Below are 17,714 nucleotides of genomic sequence, written 5' to 3'. Positions count from 1 at the left end.
ATCTGCATCATGTCGTTGCTCGTGCGACTCAACATGCAGTTCATGCTGAAAGATACATGCTCAAAGATCTTTGAGGAAACACGTGTATCTTGGATATTTCTTTATCGATTTGTCATTACAGTACTTCCTCTCATTGACATCGAATCGTTATCTATTCAACGACTTCGTTTATAATTATCATAAAATGTATTCGAACGTCCTTCCTTCCTCTAACATTCAATCATCCTTATCCAAACCCCCACTCAATCGGTCTGACAGGACGGACGGACCAATTTAGTCGGCCTTCTTGCTTGATACCGAACCGGTCTACAGGAGATAATCAAGCGTCAGTGTTGTGTAACAGGAGAGGACAAATCAAACGACAAACGCACAGCTTTGTTGTGCTCATCAGCCAATCGATTGTATTCGGCATTTTGTTGGTTAGCTTGTTTCTTGAGGGTTTCTATTCGAATACCACATCAGCATCTATCCCTCCTTCCAAAGAAGAGTTACATTCCTTCCTGTTAGAGATTTCAGGGGGAAATCTTATACTCACCAAAATCTCGGTCTTTGCCTTGACTAAGTTTCAACTGAGCTTCAAGTTCTTTAATCTGCTTTCGCAGTTCCTCGTTCTCGCCTGAAGCACCACTTTGCTTAGCGACCTTGGTTTGGAGGGCGGTGTAGTTCTCTTGGACGTGAATGAAATCAAGGACAATGTAGAATACTCTAGCGAGGAGAAGGGAAAGGAACAAGGTAGCACCGGTGAGGTATACTAAATAATTTTATCAGCATACAATCACAGAAAGATGTTAAAGAATAGATGGGACTGACAGTTTCGTTGAGCGTAAAATCGTCTGGCGGCGCTGTGATACTCAGTGTAAGATAGGGGCTTGACGGTTTGAATGAGGGAATAGTCGTGACTTACTAGTTCGTCTCAGTCCTGGCATCTACCATATCGGGTTTGGCCTTGGCGGCAGCTCCTGCGAAGGGTTGCAGTTGTCAGCATATGTTTGGGTGATACCGCACAGTACCGACAAACCGATAACTCACCTTCTTGAGCGATTCTAACCATTCTTTGAACAGCGTCTACAAATAACACCGCCACAAATCTATCGTAAACATTCATCAGCTCTTGTCTTGAACGATTTCATCATTATCATGGAGCTTACATAAACGTTATCTTCAGCTGTTGAGGGGATCTGCAGTCAGTAACATGAAAGACAAAAAAAAAGATGTATATAGCTCCCTAGTGAACTCACTCCGTACTGGACTTTGGCGACCTACGAATGATCCATGTCAGCTCGGTACAGATGTGATAGACAGGTGAGAGGCAGACGTACGACTGGGTTTTCACTGAGGAAGTGGAACATCCTATAGAGTATTATCTGTGATCAGCATGATGTCTTGATTGAATCCATAATAATAGTGTTTCATCACTTCGTTTGCATATGAGTATAGCTTACCTCTTTCTGAGTGTGAATGGCATGGGACAGACCATGGTAGAGAATAAGGCGAGCTCAGACATGAGAAGGCCAAAGCAAACTATAGCAGCTCTTTTCAGTATCCGCATGAACAGTACTGTCATTCAATACATAGATACGCACGGGAGTAGTACAGCTGCGAGGTGATGCGGTATATCAGCTTTCCATTCTTGCGGATCAAGACTGGACATCATAGCTTACAGTCATCTTGTATGTGGGTCCTTGAGGGTTCCTTCGAGTCTGATAAGGTCCAATGTAGATTGAAAGAGATTTGATTAGCTGGTTGATGAGGATGTGAATGGCTTTTGCACCCAATCCAAAGTCAAAAGAGGAGAGAGCGTGTCATAACTCATACGACGAGTAGCTGCGATACGTCATCACCATAATCTGCAAGTGGGTGTGCCACATTCTCCTTTCACCTTTGTATTCCCGTATCACCGCCATCTTCACTCCTTTCTTGGATGAGAACATGATATACATTCTCACCTCCTGCTGTCCTTCTCTTACGTAGTCCTCTTTATTCGCTTTGTTCATCTCCGCAAACTCAACAGCCGATCAGTCTTTATCGAGGGTGACTTATCGACTGCCCAATTGCTGATTGGCGGTAGATTCTCCACGATGGCCGAATTGAAGGTAAGCCCACCATCCCTCCAACTGTCTTCCCTCCTTCAAAGCTAATATCCTCCCCTTTCTCTCAGGAATTCGACAAGCTCTTGACAGCTACCATAACCGCCCCTCGTCTATCCGGATCGAAAGTACAGAAACTCGCTTCACAAGCTATCGAACTGGTCGCAGAGGATTATCAGCTAGTCACGACTTTCTTCAAATTGAACGCTTCTTTACCTCCCGCAAGTCAATCGAGAATATCCAGTCTGTACGTCTTTGACGCGATTGCCCGAGCAGCCAAGAGCGATGTGAATAAAGGTATAGGTACTCAGGTGAACAAAGAGAGGGGCAAAGGGACGCAGGCGGGGCTGTTGTTGAAATTGGAGGGGGTGGTGGATAGTTGGATTGAAGGGTTGTTGGACGATGGGAAAGGCGGTTTATGGATCGAAGGAAAGGTGAGTAAGAGGCGTATTCCTTACTTCGGGTATAATTTGAGAGGTTAAATAGATTCAGAGAAGGCTGACGGACTGATGTTGATTTAGGAAAAGACAAAAAAGATAGTCGATATCTGGTCAAAGGCCGGTACCTTCCCTCAACATTGTCTCGAGCGATTAACGAAGAAGATCGCAAGTGCGGGTGGTGCTCAAGCTGGACCTTCCACCAAGTTGAAGGATGTAGGAAGATCAGGATCGAGTGGGAGCGGACCGGGAAGTGTCGGTAAAGGTGAATATCTCGTCTGTCCTCATTCTCATTCACTTTCGTTCTATTTCTGTAATCGATTCGTCTCTCGACAATATCAATATACCATTCTTAATCAAGGAAAGCGTATTGAACATCGTCATCATCAAGATCTACTCAAGAAGACAAGGGGACTATCCTATAAGGAGAAACCCTTACGATGTCTCTCACTTTTACTACTGACCTACGTAGGGGAGAGAAGAAGAAAGTGTACCTCGGTTATATATCCTTACATCAACTTCTTCACACCTGTCGAAAAATATCAGGCATGCATCATCTTGCGTTATACTCTACTACTACTACTAGTCGTATTCAAAATAGGTTGGTTGGCAACTCTGGTTATTTGTGCATGAACGTTATTAGAGAGAAGAAAGAATCATCCTGCCAATATCCCCCGTCCATCCGACCGGCACCTCACTGCTCAAAACTGCCTCCTGTGTTACTATTACCATTATCCCTGATCATCACGGGAGAAGGGCGGAAGGAGATCGCGACGTGACACTTCTATGTGCACAAGAGCCAGGTCCGGTCGGACTGCAGGAGGTGGAGGTTGTGCAGATGGTATGATGGACAGAGGACATCAGGGATGTCACAAGAATAACGTTCACGCACAGATAACCAGGCAAGCTTGACCAAACCTGTTTATTTCAAATTCTTTCTTGCTTCTATTGTCACTTCTGCATACGTTTACGTTGAAAGAGCATACACTGAGACTCCACTTTCCTCCACCTTACATCAAATTGATGTGACAGGTTCAACGACTCCTCCATACCCTGCTCCAGCTCCCTCCGCTGCTCCCACCCAACCAGGTAGTCTACCACCTGAAGTCGCCAAGTTACTCGGAATCGCAGCGTCACCTGCGCCTGTACTCAGTCCAACGAACAACGGTGCGACACTCCCTAATCCAAAGTAAGTCCATAAGAGTGTCCTATGATAGCCTCGAATCGCAGTATGCTGATAATGTGTGGCAGTGGCATCTCAACCCCGACTCCGGCACCTCCTATCATACCGAATCTCGACCTAGCAGCGATCCTAGCAAGCGTCAACAAGCCTCAACCATCTCCTAGCCTCCCTGGCCAACCTCAGCCCCAGACAGTGGCTTCGCCTCCAATCAACATCCCAAATTTAGCCAATCTAGCTGCACTTTTACCTCAACCTCAAGCTCAAAATAAACCTCCACCACCATCACATCCAGTGGCATCTGATCAAGCTGGTCCGTCAAATATTGGTGCAGGTACAGGTCATAAGCCCATATTGAACGCTGCTCAGAATGCTGCCTTGGCAAAATTCGCAGCTCTTGCTCAAGCTGGTCCACCACCCCCACAGACACAGCAGGCTGGACCATCTCATCCTCCTTCTGGAGGTCCACCTGGGGGATACAGGAGATCACCCCAGAAAGGATATTCCGACTTACCCCTGCCTCCTGCTCCTATGAGAGCTGAACCTATGCGTGGGCCCTCATCAAACGTAGAAAATAGGTTTCAAAATAAAGATCAAGGGAATGGACCTGGACATGGGAGAAGAGAATCGCAAGATTATAAACATAATGGTGGTAGTGGCAATTGGGGCAGAAGAGGTAGTTATGAGAATGGACCTGGATCTGGGCCTGGTTCAGGCCAAATGGGCGGAAAGTGGAATCGAGAGAGATCAAGATCTAGATCACCTCATAGGGAAAGGAGATTTGAAGGTAGATCGAGTGATAGTGGATGGGGTAATCGAGCTGGTAGAGGTGGATTTCATGGTCAAGGTAACAATCGAGAGCATGATCAGTACAACAATCCACCCAACGGAATGATATCTAATCATGGATCAGGACCGCAACCTTCAATCTTACTGGGAAATGGCCTACCACCTCGTCCGAAAACGAATCCTGGACAAGGACAAGGACAACCGACAGGGAATGGTCGGGCGCCTCCTCCAGCATGGATGGAGGAGCCGAGCCAAGAAGGTGGTGAAGAAGATATGACGCTGGATGATGGATCGGATGATGGTATACTCCAGCCTTCGATCCAGCGTCAAAATCAACAAGATTACAATAATAATAACCATAATGATAATGCTTCTCAACAACCGAACACGAATACGATGATGACATTAGATACATTCCCAATAAACACTTTCAACCCCTCTTCACCCGACTCATGGTCTAACTTGGCTCAAGCATGGAAGAATTCAATGGGTAGGGATCCAAATCAATTGGAATTGATGGCTTTCCTTTCGGGTGGTATGGGAATGGGCATGGGTATGAGTATGGGAGGTGGAAATGGGAATGTGAATGAACACATGTAAATGATCAGGGCTGTAGTCTGTTCTCATTCCAATTTTTTATACAGAATAGTTGGTATGTCCTGGTATGGTCAGTAACATGCATGCAGTAGTAGTAGCAGTGACTATGTAACTTTGTGTCCGTACTCGTATGAGCGAGAGAAATGCATCCATACATCCATAAAATTCAAATAAACACACCACGCAGGCTTCGATAACACGGTTGAAATCGGCAATTGGCACCATAGCCGCATGGCTCCACACAATAGCGTAGCATAGCGCACTGACGTAGGTCGGTGACGTACCTGGTTGAACACTTTTATTTAACTTTGCTGGGTTGGGTTTCTTGGATTTCCTTGTTTCGGCATGACATCTTCTTGTCTTTTTACAGTGTTATGACGGTGTTTGAAATGGCTTTGTCTGGGTCGAGGTTATCGTTATCATTATCATCGGACTAGACTGGACTGGTACTGGACACATGATATGTAGGGTAATACCAAAGCAAAAGGATGTATGAGGTCATTGACATAAAGATGGCAGATGACTTCGTCGACTTATAAGACGATATATAAGAAACATCGTCTCAAAATTATCTATTCAACTTTGATGAATCTATTGAAATACATATACATACACACACAGAATCAAGATGTCTTCGCCTACTGCTACTGCTAAAGGATACGGTATCGCCGGTACGTTTTCCCCCCCTTTTCAACAAAACTTTTATACTGATTTATGTCGGTTTTTTCAGATACTTCGAAATACACTGACTTCTCAGTACAAGAATACAAGCTCAAAACACCTCATTCCGACGATGTCACCCTCGACATAGAGGTATGCGGTGTATGCGGCAGTGATGTAAGCGCAACCTAGACTGTAGTGTCAGAAGGAATTAGGAACCAGAACTGACCAGTCTGATATAGGTTCATACGATTACGGGTGGATGGGGCGACCTCGGTGCCCCGTGGGTTGTACCAGGCCACGAGATCGTAGGGAAGGTCACTCACGTAGGAGATAATGTGAAAGAATTCAAAGTTGGACAAAGAGTCGGTGTAGGTGCTCAGGTGTTGAGTTGTTTGAAATGTAACAGATGTAATGAGGATAATGAACAATATTGTCCAGAGCAAGTTGAGTGAGTAAAAATCCATCTCCAGAGTACAATTGATGGTAATTCCTGAAATCTGAACGATACTGACATTGCTATGACGACTTTACCTTATAGCACATACAATGCCAAATTCCCTGATGGAGTCGAATCCCAAGGAGGATACTCAACTGCTATTCGTACGAACCAGCGATTCGTCTTTGCCATCCCTGACGCTATCAAGTCAGAAGATGCCGCTCCGATGTTATGTGCTGGTCTTACCGTGTTCTCTCCTTTGGTGAGGAACGGTACCGGGCCAGGTAAGACTGTTGGTATAGTTGGTATTGGCGGATTGGGACGTGAGTGCAGTTTAACATACCGGTAACACATAAATGTGTAAAACAGTCAACCCTGAACTGAAGCTGATACAATGTCGTTTTGTCTGTAGACTTCGCCATTCAGTTCGCTCATCATCTCGGTGCCAAGGTAATCGTCTTCTCCCATTCCCCCAACAAGAAAGAAGACGCCCTCTCCCTCGGTGCAGACGAATTCGTCTCTACCTCCGAAGACGGATTCGCGGATAAATATTTCGACAAGATCGATTACATCCTTTCTGCTGCCGATGCCAATTCCATCCCACTAGGAGATCTTTTGAGCACATTGAAGATAGATGGGAAATTGACCTCTGTTGGATTGCCCGACGAGGCGTGGGAAGGGCTCAAACCTCAGTCGATGGCTTCGAATGCTGCTTGTGTAGGATGTAGTCATATTGGTTCTAAAAAGGAGGCGTGAGTGTTACAACTGCTTATCGTTTTTGCTCAGAATTCGCTTATTGAGTTTGTATCTGGATTATAGCAATCAAATGCTCAAACTCGCCGCTGAGAAAGGTATCAAACCCATCATCGATGAAGTTTTGCCCATGTCTCAAGCCGCTAAAGCCATCGAGTCTGTCAAGAACAATACTGTCAGATACAGATATGTTCTCAAGCAGGATTTGGCTTAAGTAGGATAGGTTAACAGAGCGATATGAATGAGGGCGAGGGTGAGTGGGGTGAGTGCGCAGATGGCAGTGGTGTTGTGCGAACGAGTGTACTGAGCGCGTGGTGTATTGACGACGACGATGATGATGGTGATGATGCGTACTGAGTGGCTTGAGGGAGAATTGGAGTTTGCCAATATGTAGCTATAGTTATAAACAATGGAGATGAAGTGTATACAACGTGTTTTCGATGGCATTTGAGTTCGACTCTTCTGATTGTAGTAAACCGATTGAAGTGTCAGAACATGAATTGAGAACAATGTCCGTACGAGTGAGGAATTCTTGCAATGTTGGCCATCTTGTATAGATGCTCCTCTTGAAACTTTAGAATCGCAAAATACTTTTAATACATGTCGAATGTTTCGATGAGGTCATAAGATGAAGAGATTCTATTTTATGGGAGAAAATGATGAAAAATAACCAAGTATGATTCCCCTATCCAAAGTAAACTTATCCAAGGTGATAGATTGATCGAAGGCAAAGCGGTTATTTCTGTATTGTATTTACGAGCCTATAGTGGGAAGAAGACATAGATCAGATATCTGTAATTACGTTTGTATGCAAACCTTGACCCCATCCATCACCTCGAGTATAATAAATGATCAGACAGATTGTTTAATGGATCAAAATCACTCACCAATCCAAACCTTCTTCCAAACCTTCACCTTTCGTCGCGCAACTTCCTCTCACACTCCATTCCCTTCCCTTTTCCTGACCTGCCAAACCTAGTTTATCACTTATCTCACCTGGGCTCAGCGCGCCCTCTACATCTTGCTTGTTGGCGAATACCAGTACGGGGACGGATTTCAGCTCGTCCTCCGATAACATCGTTAAGAGCTCGGAACGTGAGGTGGGTAGTCGGGAGACGTCCGAGGAATCTATCACGTAGATTATTGCCTGGGCAGGGATACGAGTTGTAAGCTTCTGTCAAGTATCGGTATATTCAGAAGACTAATGGCAACGAGACTTCGAGGATTGTGCGTGATGAATGAGATGACCAGGTAGAAAGAATTAATTGCAGGATGATCGCAACCATCCTCCTCAGATAAAGCAGTCTTCTGATCATACACCGTGACAAGGGTATAGATCGCCATCTACTGTCTCCTTCCTTGTTCCCCCTTTTTATACCATGTAGCTTGAGAATTGTAACTCCTCAACTCACCTGAGTGTTAGCATAATAACATCTCCAATAAGGTCTAATACTAGATTGACCACCCAAATCCCAAACTTGGAAATTTATATTCTTATATGATACCGTCTCGACGTTGAATCCGATTGCTAAGGAAGTTGCAGGAACATCAGTGTCTATTCTGCATGACGAGTCGATGAGTGCTATTCTACAATAGCTGATTCGTGATTTCGCGAGATGATTTGTCTATGTAGTAAAATTATATCGGAAGAGAAACCTACTGGGTATAGTAGATACCACCTCACCGATCTACATCCATTCCCGTTCCGAATCAGTACATACAGAGATAGAATGAGGGCACAGAATCAAACTCACCTGCAACCTATATAATATAGTGGTTTTACCAGCCGAGTCCAAACCAACCATTAATATTCTAACTTCCTTATCTTTACCCCAGAATGCTAGTGAGGATAGAGACCCATATATACGCGAGAGTGAGAGACCCATATTGGAGTATTTGGAGTGTCGGGTGTGATCAGGGAGGAACGCTGGGAGGATAAGATTCTGCTGGGGTGATTGATGATTACTAATTCCTGTCCGGCCGAGAGAGTGATCGAATTGCTTGTTTGTTTGATAAAAGCAGATTATGTGCTCAGCACAAGTACTCTTCAGGTGGACTGTCCGATATTGAGACCAGGATATGTGGATATACCTGTTGTGAAGTTGTGTTGTGTATGTATGTATACAGTGAGAAGGAAGTAATGAGTAATCACGAAATCAACGATAGACCAACGCCGACAACGACGTGTTGGACTCGTGCACTCACTCGAAGTTGATGATCTGCCTTGTTTTGGTGCACTGACACTTATACCGCGTCTAATTGAACGTTTAAGAGGCGATTACAAAACAGATCCTAATGAGTTTCCTATCCACATTACAAATCACCTAACATGGAGTCCCCACAGGTTGGATGCTGATTTTTCGAAACACGAAAGATTTTGGTTTACTCAACACCATCGATTGACAGCAATTACCAGTATCTAATTCATATACTGTACATACGATTCACTCTAGTCAGATACACGTACCTTACATCATGGGCAAATCGACAAACGACGAAAACACCTCATCTTCGATGTCGTCGAAGGACTTGGAGAAGTTGGAAAAGAAATTGAAGAAAGCTGAAGAGAAAATGAAGAAAGCCGAGGAGAAGATGAGAGTTGCCAAAGAGGAGTTCGAAAAGGCTCAGGCTCAGGCTCAGGCTCAGACGCTTGCGCAGAAGCAAGTACAGGAGGAAGCTCCCACTAAAAGTGAAAAGAAAGAGAAGAAGGATAAGAAGAGGAAGAGGGATAAAGATGAAGTAGAGCAGGAGCCGAAGGCAGAGCAGCAATCAGTCGAGGTTGAACAAGTAGATGAAACGAGCCAAATAGAGGGACAGCAGAAAGATGGTGATGGTGAAAGAGTCGAAAAGAAATCGAAGAAGGAGAAAAAGGAGAAGAAGGATAAGAAGAAGAAAACAAAGCTAGAAAAAGCTTTAGAAGCTGAAACGACAGCGGAGAACAACAGCAATAATCATGCCAAGAGTGGTGAGGATGAGGGAGGTGCCAAGGGAATTTTTGAAGATGGATTCTTATCTGACCAAGCTAAGAAGAGTGAGTAACATAATATCATGATGAGAGTTAGTCATATGTCGTTGACTTGAGATCATATTTGATTGATTCCTCCTAATTTAGATATCTATTATGCCCACCTGTATTCGATCTCACGTCAACCTGATGTAGAAGGAGAAACGGACGGGGTAAAATGGAAGTTCAGTAAAGCCAAACAGAATTGGTTAATCAGAAATTTCTTCTCTTCCGAAGAGGTGAGTCACCGACATATGTCGTTGATCATTTCTCACAGATAATCCATAGTTCGAAAGAGAGGTTTACTGATATGTGATGTTTGTGTGGATTATGATCCGTTCAGATACCCGATAAATACGTTGAACTGGTTCTCAATTACTTGAAAACGATTCAAGGTCTATCAAAAACCGTAAGTCCACTCACCATACCTAGATACCATACCTCCTGAGAAAAGGGAATTGTCAATTGACAGTTGACCTTTGACCTAAATTAGAATTTGATCGAATCAGCCAACAAAATTATCAATCCCCCTGCTGCTCCTGCTACTGCTACCACGGCAGAAGCTGAGGGTGAAGGGCAAGTCAAGGAAGATGAAGAAACGACACAAGAACAGGAAAAGAAAGATACCGAACAAGCTGAACAAGTTGTTTTACCTTTACCTGATTCTGAGAAAGCCCAGTCTGAGCAAATCAAAGAAGACTTACAAAAAGAAAGAGCAGAGAGGTTATTATCTATAATGCAATAAACTATATCGGAGAGTTTATATTTCATCGTATGCCTCATCATGTATGTATACGAGTACACCAGTATACCAGTATAGTGGTAGATGATTATATTCCTTGTGTTGGTGTTGAAAGATTACTCAAAGCGCGAATACTCATTGCTTACTACCTTACCTGTACGATAGTCCAGTTCCTAGATCGTGATCGTGATTTACAGTATGTACAATTTTTATATGTTATTTGCATGAACGATGGACGATGAACGATACGATAGAGTACGGAGTACGATAGAATAAGATAAATATTACATATATGTGAAGAAGAGAATAATAATTAAGTGGGGTACTGATATTGTGAGAGTCAGAGTGAGGAAGTGTAACATCATTTACTGTATTGAATACCATTTGATCCATCCAAGCTATTACCAATCCCTCAATGACGGTGAGAGGAAGAGAAATAGACGTATAAAGGTAATCAACCTGATGGATTCAGTAAAAAGAGTAAAGTAAAGCTCTGTAAATGTTGAAAGAGAGAAAAAAAAGAAAAAAAAAAAGATTCACGGCGCCCTCCCGCGTTTGACAAACTTCCACCCTCTAAATTCAATTTCCACTTTGTGCTAGTGCTAGTGGAAGTGAGGAGATATCGGTAGAAGACGAACGTACGGGGACAATGACCTGATTCGGTGTCGCGATATATACGATTGATCAAGCTCGAGTTGAACTGAACTTGGTAATTGAAGAAGGATGAGGGTGGAATGAGTGTGTTTGTATACACAAAATATAGGATCATATGATAGTTGTTGTTGTTATCGTTATTGTTATTGGGTAAAGTGGAGTGATGCACCGAATATCACTTTGATGATGGAAAGTAAAACTGTGACACGAAACCGAATGAGAAGGGATAGCCGCTGATGTGTTGAATGGTGTATATTATATGTTAAACCGGCTATGGATGGAGGAAGCAAAGTGGGACGTTGAGACCTGGTATCGCGGTGATAATGGTCTGAACAAGAGTCTGAAGTTGTATGATAAGGAAAGAGGTCGATAGCTCGATGATAAGGGGTATAGTCGCTTTGTTCTACTAGTATTGACGATATACGAGAGCTAGGTTATCGATTGATGTGGCCTCTTGGTTCAATCGATCGATCATCCCATTTATCTTGGTACTGCCAAGCGACCCATGGCGAGCCGAACCATGTTGAGCTGAATCCCCATCCCCATTCTAACCTTTCCCTGATTATTCATCCTCCTAATTCGAGTACGAAATGGTCTTACCAACCACCTTGTTCTCTCGCATTGTTTCTAGTCTGACTCCTCAATTGCCTTTGGTTCTCTCCACTTACACCAAGTTGTTCCTCAGGCATGACTCGTCTCTTTTGTTGCATCGCTTGTTGTTGAGCAGCTAAATGAGCTTCATCTTGTTGTTGTTGCTGTTGGACTTTGGAAGGTTGAACGGACCAGTCGAACACGTAATCGTATTGGAAACCTTCTCTGACGAACAAGTCTCGGAACAATTTTCGGAGGTAAGAGTAATCTGGTTTATCATCAAATCGGAGACTTCGACAGTAATTGAGGTAGATGGCGAATTCATTAGGGAATCCTCGACAGAGTACTTCGGTAGGAGTAGTCATCTCTGAGAAAAAAATCGAGAATATCAGCTCAATGTCTCAAGCTGTAAATTACAAATGACAATACTCACTCTTCTCCATGATTCGGTCGTACTTTTGCTTCTTGGTAGCGGCCTTGAGACCTTGCCAAGGAAGTTGACCTCGGAGGAAGTACTAAATACGTAGTCAGTTGGCAGCCTTGTTTTCAAGGGATTGCGGCAACTTACCATAAGAACGTAACCTAACGATTCCAAATCATCTCTTCTAGATTGCTCCACACCCAAATGAGTGTTGATAGAGGTGTATCGGGCAGTACCAGTCAAGTTCTTGTTCTCCCTGTAAGGAATGTGGAGGTGGGTTTTGGGGTCTCGGTATTTCTTAGCTAAACCAAAATCAATCACGTTGACTTGGTTACCTCGTTTACCAATACCCATCAAGAAGTTGTCAGGTTTGATATCTCTGTGAATGAAGTTTCGCGAATGGATGTATTCGACTCGGGAGATGAGTTGATCGGCAAGTAGAAGGACGGTCTTGAGAGAGAACTTTCGGTTACAGAAGTTGAACAGGTCTTCGAGGGATGGACCACTATAACGTACACGTTAGCGTTGTGGATGATGATGCTCAAAGCTAGTCGGACTTACAGTAAGTCCAAAACCATCGCGTTGTAGTCACACTCGGTACCGTACCATCTTACGAATGGAACACCGACACCACCAGCAAGAGTCTTGTAGACTTTGGATTCATACTCGAGTTGAGGGTGTTTAGCTTTGACGGATTCGAGCTTGATGGCGACTTCCTCTCCGGAAACGATGTTCACACCGAGATAGATATCACCTAAATGAACGAGTCAGTGCATGTTATGGATATCAACAAGAATGGATATGCAGACTCACCGAAAGAACCACTACCAATCTTCTTTCCGATCCTGTACTTCCCACCGACTCTAAGATCCATAGAAGTCATCCTGTTTTGTGGAGGGGGTGCACCGTACGCCATTTCGGGTCCAGGTGTGGGTTCAGGTTTTGGATAAGGGTTTTGTTCAGCGCGACGTGAGGTACGTGCGGGGTTTTGTGAAGTTTGACGTGGGATTTTGTCGTTTTTCGTAGATGGTGTAGATGGGTGCGAGTTGTTGTCAATGATTTTATCAATAGCGTCGAGGATATATGAGAGACGATTGATCAGATCCCAGAAGGATGGAGTTAAATTTTGCACGTTGTGGGACGACAGGTTGGATGAGTCGATTATATACGATTGTGGTGGGGCAATCGGAATGAGAAATCAGGAAGAGGCGATGCAATCGATTCGAAAGGATGATCCGTGTGGAAGTCGAATTAGAAATGTATGACGAGTTGAAGGTGAAGAACAAAGGTTGGTACGATGTCGTATTGTGATGAGTTTACGAGGTAGAGAGTATCAATGGAAGAAAGGGGAAAAGATAAAACTGTCAGCGATACAATCCTTTTTTATATGTAACGACACTATACAACCATGCCAGTCCCGTCATACCGACGCTTGGTGCATGCAAAGTATGGACTCGAGTCGACTTCTCGCATACATGCGTAAGAAGCATGTCAAGCACGTCAAGTACGCCATGACCGAACGAAACGGGTTAGAAAGGGATTGAGAGGGAAATGATGGTTATGAACACACACGACAAGGTGGCTTCTACCGGCTATGTCTGACCAGGGCAGGAAAAGAAGAGAAGAGTAGGATGACTAACCTGAAAATGTATTCTCCTCTGTATTAAATTTGAAGGTTGAACTAAGAATGCTTCTTCCTCGATATATCTCCCTTAGTTGGAATCTGAGATCAATCTATTCTAAAGCTTGAAGAACGCGTGTCTCTCTCTCAGTTGGACTGATAATCTATTTTGATTAGAATAGTAGTATTGAACAAGAGGTAAGGGCGCGACAAAGGAGTTTGACCAGGTCGATTTGAGATGTCGGTATCGATATCCGGTAAGAGCGTATATATAAGTTGAGGTTGAGTGATGTATTAGTCGAAGGACAAGAAAGGATGGAGAGCGTTGGTATGATGGAGTCAAGAGATGAGAAAGGTGAAGTGTTGGTGAAGGGATGTAAGTTGATGTATTTGTAAAGAAAAGGATGCAAGGAAAGAAGGGAGAGTCAGCGTTTTGTCTTGGTTGTAACGTGTTTCTTTAGTTCAACCACCATTCATAGGGTTGGATGATCAAAGTTCCTTGGGAATAGGCAAATCCTTTCTTTGTCCTCTATTCTTATATAACTTTTCTTTGTGATAGAGGGATTGAGGATGGATGTACTCACCTGAGATAAGACGTAAGAGGGATGAATATGAGTAAGAGTAAGGAATGGTAGTTGTGAATGATGAGTGATGTATGATTGATGATGAAGGACTGACTGTTGAAATGCTACGCCCCCTCTGTCCGTTGCATGCATCGTGCATCGTGGTGAGTGGTGAGTGACTGGGTGACTTAGTCAGACCACCTTCACCATGGGGGTATATCCCCGTGAATCGCCGCAAGTGGCAATTGGAAACACGCGTCGATGATGCACCCAGCACTAAGCACTTCCTCCACATCAACGTCCTCGTTGAGATAGGATAGATTACTGTGACTGCTCTACATCTATCATCACTCATACATATTCATACAACAAGCACTCCACAATGGTGAGCTACGATCTCGATGATTAGCTGTACGCATCTATACAAGGTAGCTCGCTGACATGCACTTCCTTGACAGTCTCTTCGTCTCGTTCCTCCCACCGCTCAATCATCCTCCGAGGCTCATGTGGTTTCATCCCAAGTGAGTTGATATGGGTACAAAGTAACAAGATGTTCAACTAACTAACCATTATACCATCCATAGTCAACTTCCCATCCTATATCAGGGACTCACGATACATTCCGACATGGACTCAAATCAGCAGCCCAAGGTGTAACAGCAGGGAATGTCCATCCTTTACAAACTAGATTAGAGAAGGTGAGTCAGCTTTCACAAAGTAATAGCCTTTCTGCCAGTCGTAGGCATTCCAGTGTCATGCGAAAGGGCAAGGACTGATAGCTAAATCACGCTCAATGTAGTGGCAACAAACTCAAAATCAATTAGAACAGAATATGCAAAGAAACACATTCGGTCTCGCTGTTCCCTTGAGGAAAGCAATGGAGATGAAGATAGTTTCAGAGGTGAGTTGTGATTTTGCGTTGAGCCTTACAAATCTCAAGGAGATACGCATACACATATGTCCCCACAAGAAATCTATTCATTCCTATTTGATTACTTCAATTCATCATGTTTCCGCTATATATGCTAAGTCACTTAAACCCACTTATAGAACCTCCACAACCCCCTTCTCGAAAACTCAACCACCACCGGTGTCCCACTCGGAGGTTCTTCCAACCTTGCTTTGGAAGTATTACAAGGTCAAGATGAGACGCTCGATGCAGGTGATTTCATGGGCGGTTCCAATTCGTTGAACGAGGTCTTGGACGTTAATGGTGTGATGGAGAGAAGTAGAGGTATATAGATGATCACCCTTCTTGGGTTTGTGTATGTAAATTGATAATTATTCATCAGAGAATCATCATACTGCCAAGTGATTCTGACAAGTGATTCTGAGATGTGATCGAAAATACTGATACCGGATGTGAACTCGGGGTAAAAAGATTCATGGTGTATTGCGGTGTACTGTCATATAGACATATAAGATTAAATAGGTGAAGATAGGTAAAATAAGATAAGATATATACACATAGATAAATTGAAAAGTCCAAAAAAGAGAGAAAGAAAGTATATTTCACAGAAATATATACACAGTTAATGTTCAGGAGCGGAGAAGAGTAGAAAGATAGACCAAACCACCTCAGACCATATCATCTAAACCTATTTCTTCCTTCCGCCTGTTCCCAGGATCTTATTCTGTCGAATGGCAGATCTACTTTCTATAAGTACAGCATGCGATGACGTACGGAGCACAGGAAAGAGTGACCAGTGCGAAAGCTACCCATGTCAAGTCTAAGAGAGTGGCATGAAAGGATATCAGTTAGAGTCAGTACCTCTAGGTAGACCATACCACAACGTAGCAAAACGTTCACTCACACAAGGAAGGTCCAGCGTAAACGTTGATACCTAGCGAAGCACCACTCCTCACTTTAACGGTATTTACGAAATTGTCTTTGGCAATTACAGCTGTCCAGAGTGCCGCACCACTATGCCGCAAGGAAATACAACTATCAGTATCCCCTTCACATGACATGATGATTACGATGATTCAACACTCACATCATCAATAAGAATGCACCGACACCTGAACAGATAGCAGCAGCCAAGAACGAAATTCGAACTTTGATAATACCGAAGATCAAAGCTAATGCAGCGAGAACTGATCCGATCTATACGTATAGCAAAAATCAAAGTCAGTCACAGCTCACTATATAAAACGTGTAATCCTCAAGAATCCGATTATCGGAAAGGAAATGATAGTATCCTTTTTTCTCTTTTACATGATCGATTCGCAATGAACATGGCACTCACAAAGATGAGTGCACTTCCACCTCTGGTCATCGCATGATTATAACCATCTTGACCAAACGTAGGTTCAGGATCAATGTTCTTGATGACATTTCTCGTCTCAGTGGTGAATTTATCTGGAGTATCAGCCAAGATTTGACTGAGTGGTTCAGCAGGGTAGGCGAATGTCGAGGAATTGCAGATTCCAGATCCGTCTTTTTGGTATGCACAGGCATCTGAAAGGATCCAAGATATAAAAGTATTAGTCAGAGGTAACATGAACGACAAGAGAAGAGGAAGATGATAAGTTATATGCGGTAGAAGTTGTTGGTGGACAGACTCACTGTAAATACCATATCTGTAGTATTGTCTCAAACCTTTACCAGAACCCAACGCATCATTCTTTGAATCGTACAATCCAGATGCAGATTTGTTGTTCGCTCCTTGATATCCATTTCCGTAGCTGAGTGAGATATATCAATAAAGCGAAGAGAGAATCGTGGAGTGGACAATAGTTATTGTCAGTATTTTGCCTATCCAGTGAATGATATACCTTCCAACTCACGCTGCAACGTTGACTTCCATGAAATGAATACCATTAACCAAAGCTCCCGATCCTACTTGACCTATATGCGCGAATATCAACAAGATGATAGCCACGGCGGATAGGATGGTAGCTCCTGCTATACAATGTTCGCCTCGCATCGTTTATCGTTTTTTCGTTTGCTACTTTGATTTGATTGAAAGGTATACGATGGAATCGCGTGTCTGACTATATTTCCGCTTGTATCTAAGGATGGTCGATGTTCGTTGACACGTTACGTTTGATGAGTTTGATGAAAGCAAGTGAGAGTGATGAGTCAGTGAATGTGGTGTATGTGTATACTGTATGATTTGGTGAAGAATAAGAAGCAAGCTATAAGATGGTGTATAACATGAGGTATCAGCTTT

General features: G+C 43.4%; 8 protein-coding genes across 8 annotated transcripts; 4 read left to right on the top strand and 4 right to left on the bottom strand.

The window, feature by feature from the left end:
- Positions 1-273: 273 nt before the first annotated feature.
- L199_003770 (uncharacterized protein) lies at positions 274-1,504 on the bottom strand (the record flags this gene model as incomplete). Its single annotated transcript, XM_064889498.1, has 10 exons — positions 274-306; positions 372-442; positions 536-751; positions 811-842; positions 905-959; positions 1,030-1,088; positions 1,149-1,165; positions 1,239-1,259; positions 1,320-1,350; positions 1,443-1,504. The coding sequence occupies 10 exons, from the start codon at positions 1,502-1,504 to the stop codon at positions 274-276; spliced, it is 597 nt and encodes a 198-aa protein (XP_064745570.1).
- A 574-nt stretch (positions 1,505-2,078) lies between these two features.
- On the top strand, positions 2,079-5,093 carry L199_003769 (uncharacterized protein; the record flags this gene model as incomplete). Its single annotated transcript, XM_064889497.1, has 5 exons — positions 2,079-2,093; positions 2,159-2,521; positions 2,609-2,789; positions 3,557-3,713; positions 3,776-5,093. 5 exons carry the CDS (start codon positions 2,079-2,081, stop codon positions 5,091-5,093), a joined length of 2,034 nt encoding a protein of 677 aa, XP_064745569.1.
- Positions 5,094-5,718: 625 nt separating this feature from the next.
- On the top strand, positions 5,719-7,156 carry L199_003768 (uncharacterized protein; the record flags this gene model as incomplete). Its single annotated transcript, XM_064889496.1, has 6 exons — positions 5,719-5,761; positions 5,821-5,927; positions 5,993-6,201; positions 6,292-6,512; positions 6,602-6,941; positions 7,009-7,156. The coding sequence occupies 6 exons, from the start codon at positions 5,719-5,721 to the stop codon at positions 7,154-7,156; spliced, it is 1,068 nt and encodes a 355-aa protein (XP_064745568.1).
- A 669-nt stretch (positions 7,157-7,825) lies between these two features.
- Positions 7,826-8,828, bottom strand: L199_003767 (uncharacterized protein; the record flags this gene model as incomplete). Its single annotated transcript, XM_064889495.1, has 4 exons — positions 7,826-8,089; positions 8,355-8,470; positions 8,603-8,630; positions 8,697-8,828. The coding sequence occupies 4 exons, from the start codon at positions 8,826-8,828 to the stop codon at positions 7,826-7,828; spliced, it is 540 nt and encodes a 179-aa protein (XP_064745567.1).
- Positions 8,829-9,417: 589 nt separating this feature from the next.
- L199_003766 (uncharacterized protein) lies at positions 9,418-10,691 on the top strand (the record flags this gene model as incomplete). The annotated part of the gene is made up of 4 exons (XM_064889494.1): positions 9,418-9,973; positions 10,055-10,185; positions 10,290-10,355; positions 10,440-10,691. 4 exons carry the CDS (start codon positions 9,418-9,420, stop codon positions 10,689-10,691), a joined length of 1,005 nt encoding a protein of 334 aa, XP_064745566.1.
- Positions 10,692-11,938: 1,247 nt separating this feature from the next.
- Positions 11,939-13,270, bottom strand: L199_003765 (casein kinase I; the record flags this gene model as incomplete). Its single annotated transcript, XM_064889493.1, has 5 exons — positions 11,939-12,300; positions 12,367-12,448; positions 12,502-12,859; positions 12,916-13,108; positions 13,168-13,270. The coding sequence occupies 5 exons, from the start codon at positions 13,268-13,270 to the stop codon at positions 11,939-11,941; spliced, it is 1,098 nt and encodes a 365-aa protein (XP_064745565.1).
- Positions 13,271-14,920: 1,650 nt separating this feature from the next.
- Positions 14,921-15,780, top strand: L199_003764 (uncharacterized protein; the record flags this gene model as incomplete). Its single annotated transcript, XM_064889492.1, has 5 exons — positions 14,921-14,923; positions 14,997-15,059; positions 15,123-15,236; positions 15,338-15,439; positions 15,589-15,780. 5 exons carry the CDS (start codon positions 14,921-14,923, stop codon positions 15,778-15,780), a joined length of 474 nt encoding a protein of 157 aa, XP_064745564.1.
- A 408-nt stretch (positions 15,781-16,188) lies between these two features.
- On the bottom strand, positions 16,189-17,468 carry L199_003763 (uncharacterized protein; the record flags this gene model as incomplete). The annotated part of the gene is made up of 6 exons (XM_064889491.1): positions 16,189-16,268; positions 16,353-16,462; positions 16,536-16,645; positions 16,788-16,999; positions 17,108-17,226; positions 17,329-17,468. 6 exons carry the CDS (start codon positions 17,466-17,468, stop codon positions 16,189-16,191), a joined length of 771 nt encoding a protein of 256 aa, XP_064745563.1.
- Positions 17,469-17,714: the final 246 nt, after the last annotated feature.

Source organism: Kwoniella botswanensis, chromosome 1 (genome assembly GCF_036426115.1).
Source record: "Kwoniella botswanensis chromosome 1, complete sequence".
NCBI classification, from domain to species: Eukaryota; Fungi; Basidiomycota; class Tremellomycetes; order Tremellales; family Cryptococcaceae; genus Kwoniella; species Kwoniella botswanensis.
The sequence above is the reverse complement of the archived record's forward strand: the minus strand, read 5'-3'. Positions and strand labels throughout refer to the sequence as shown.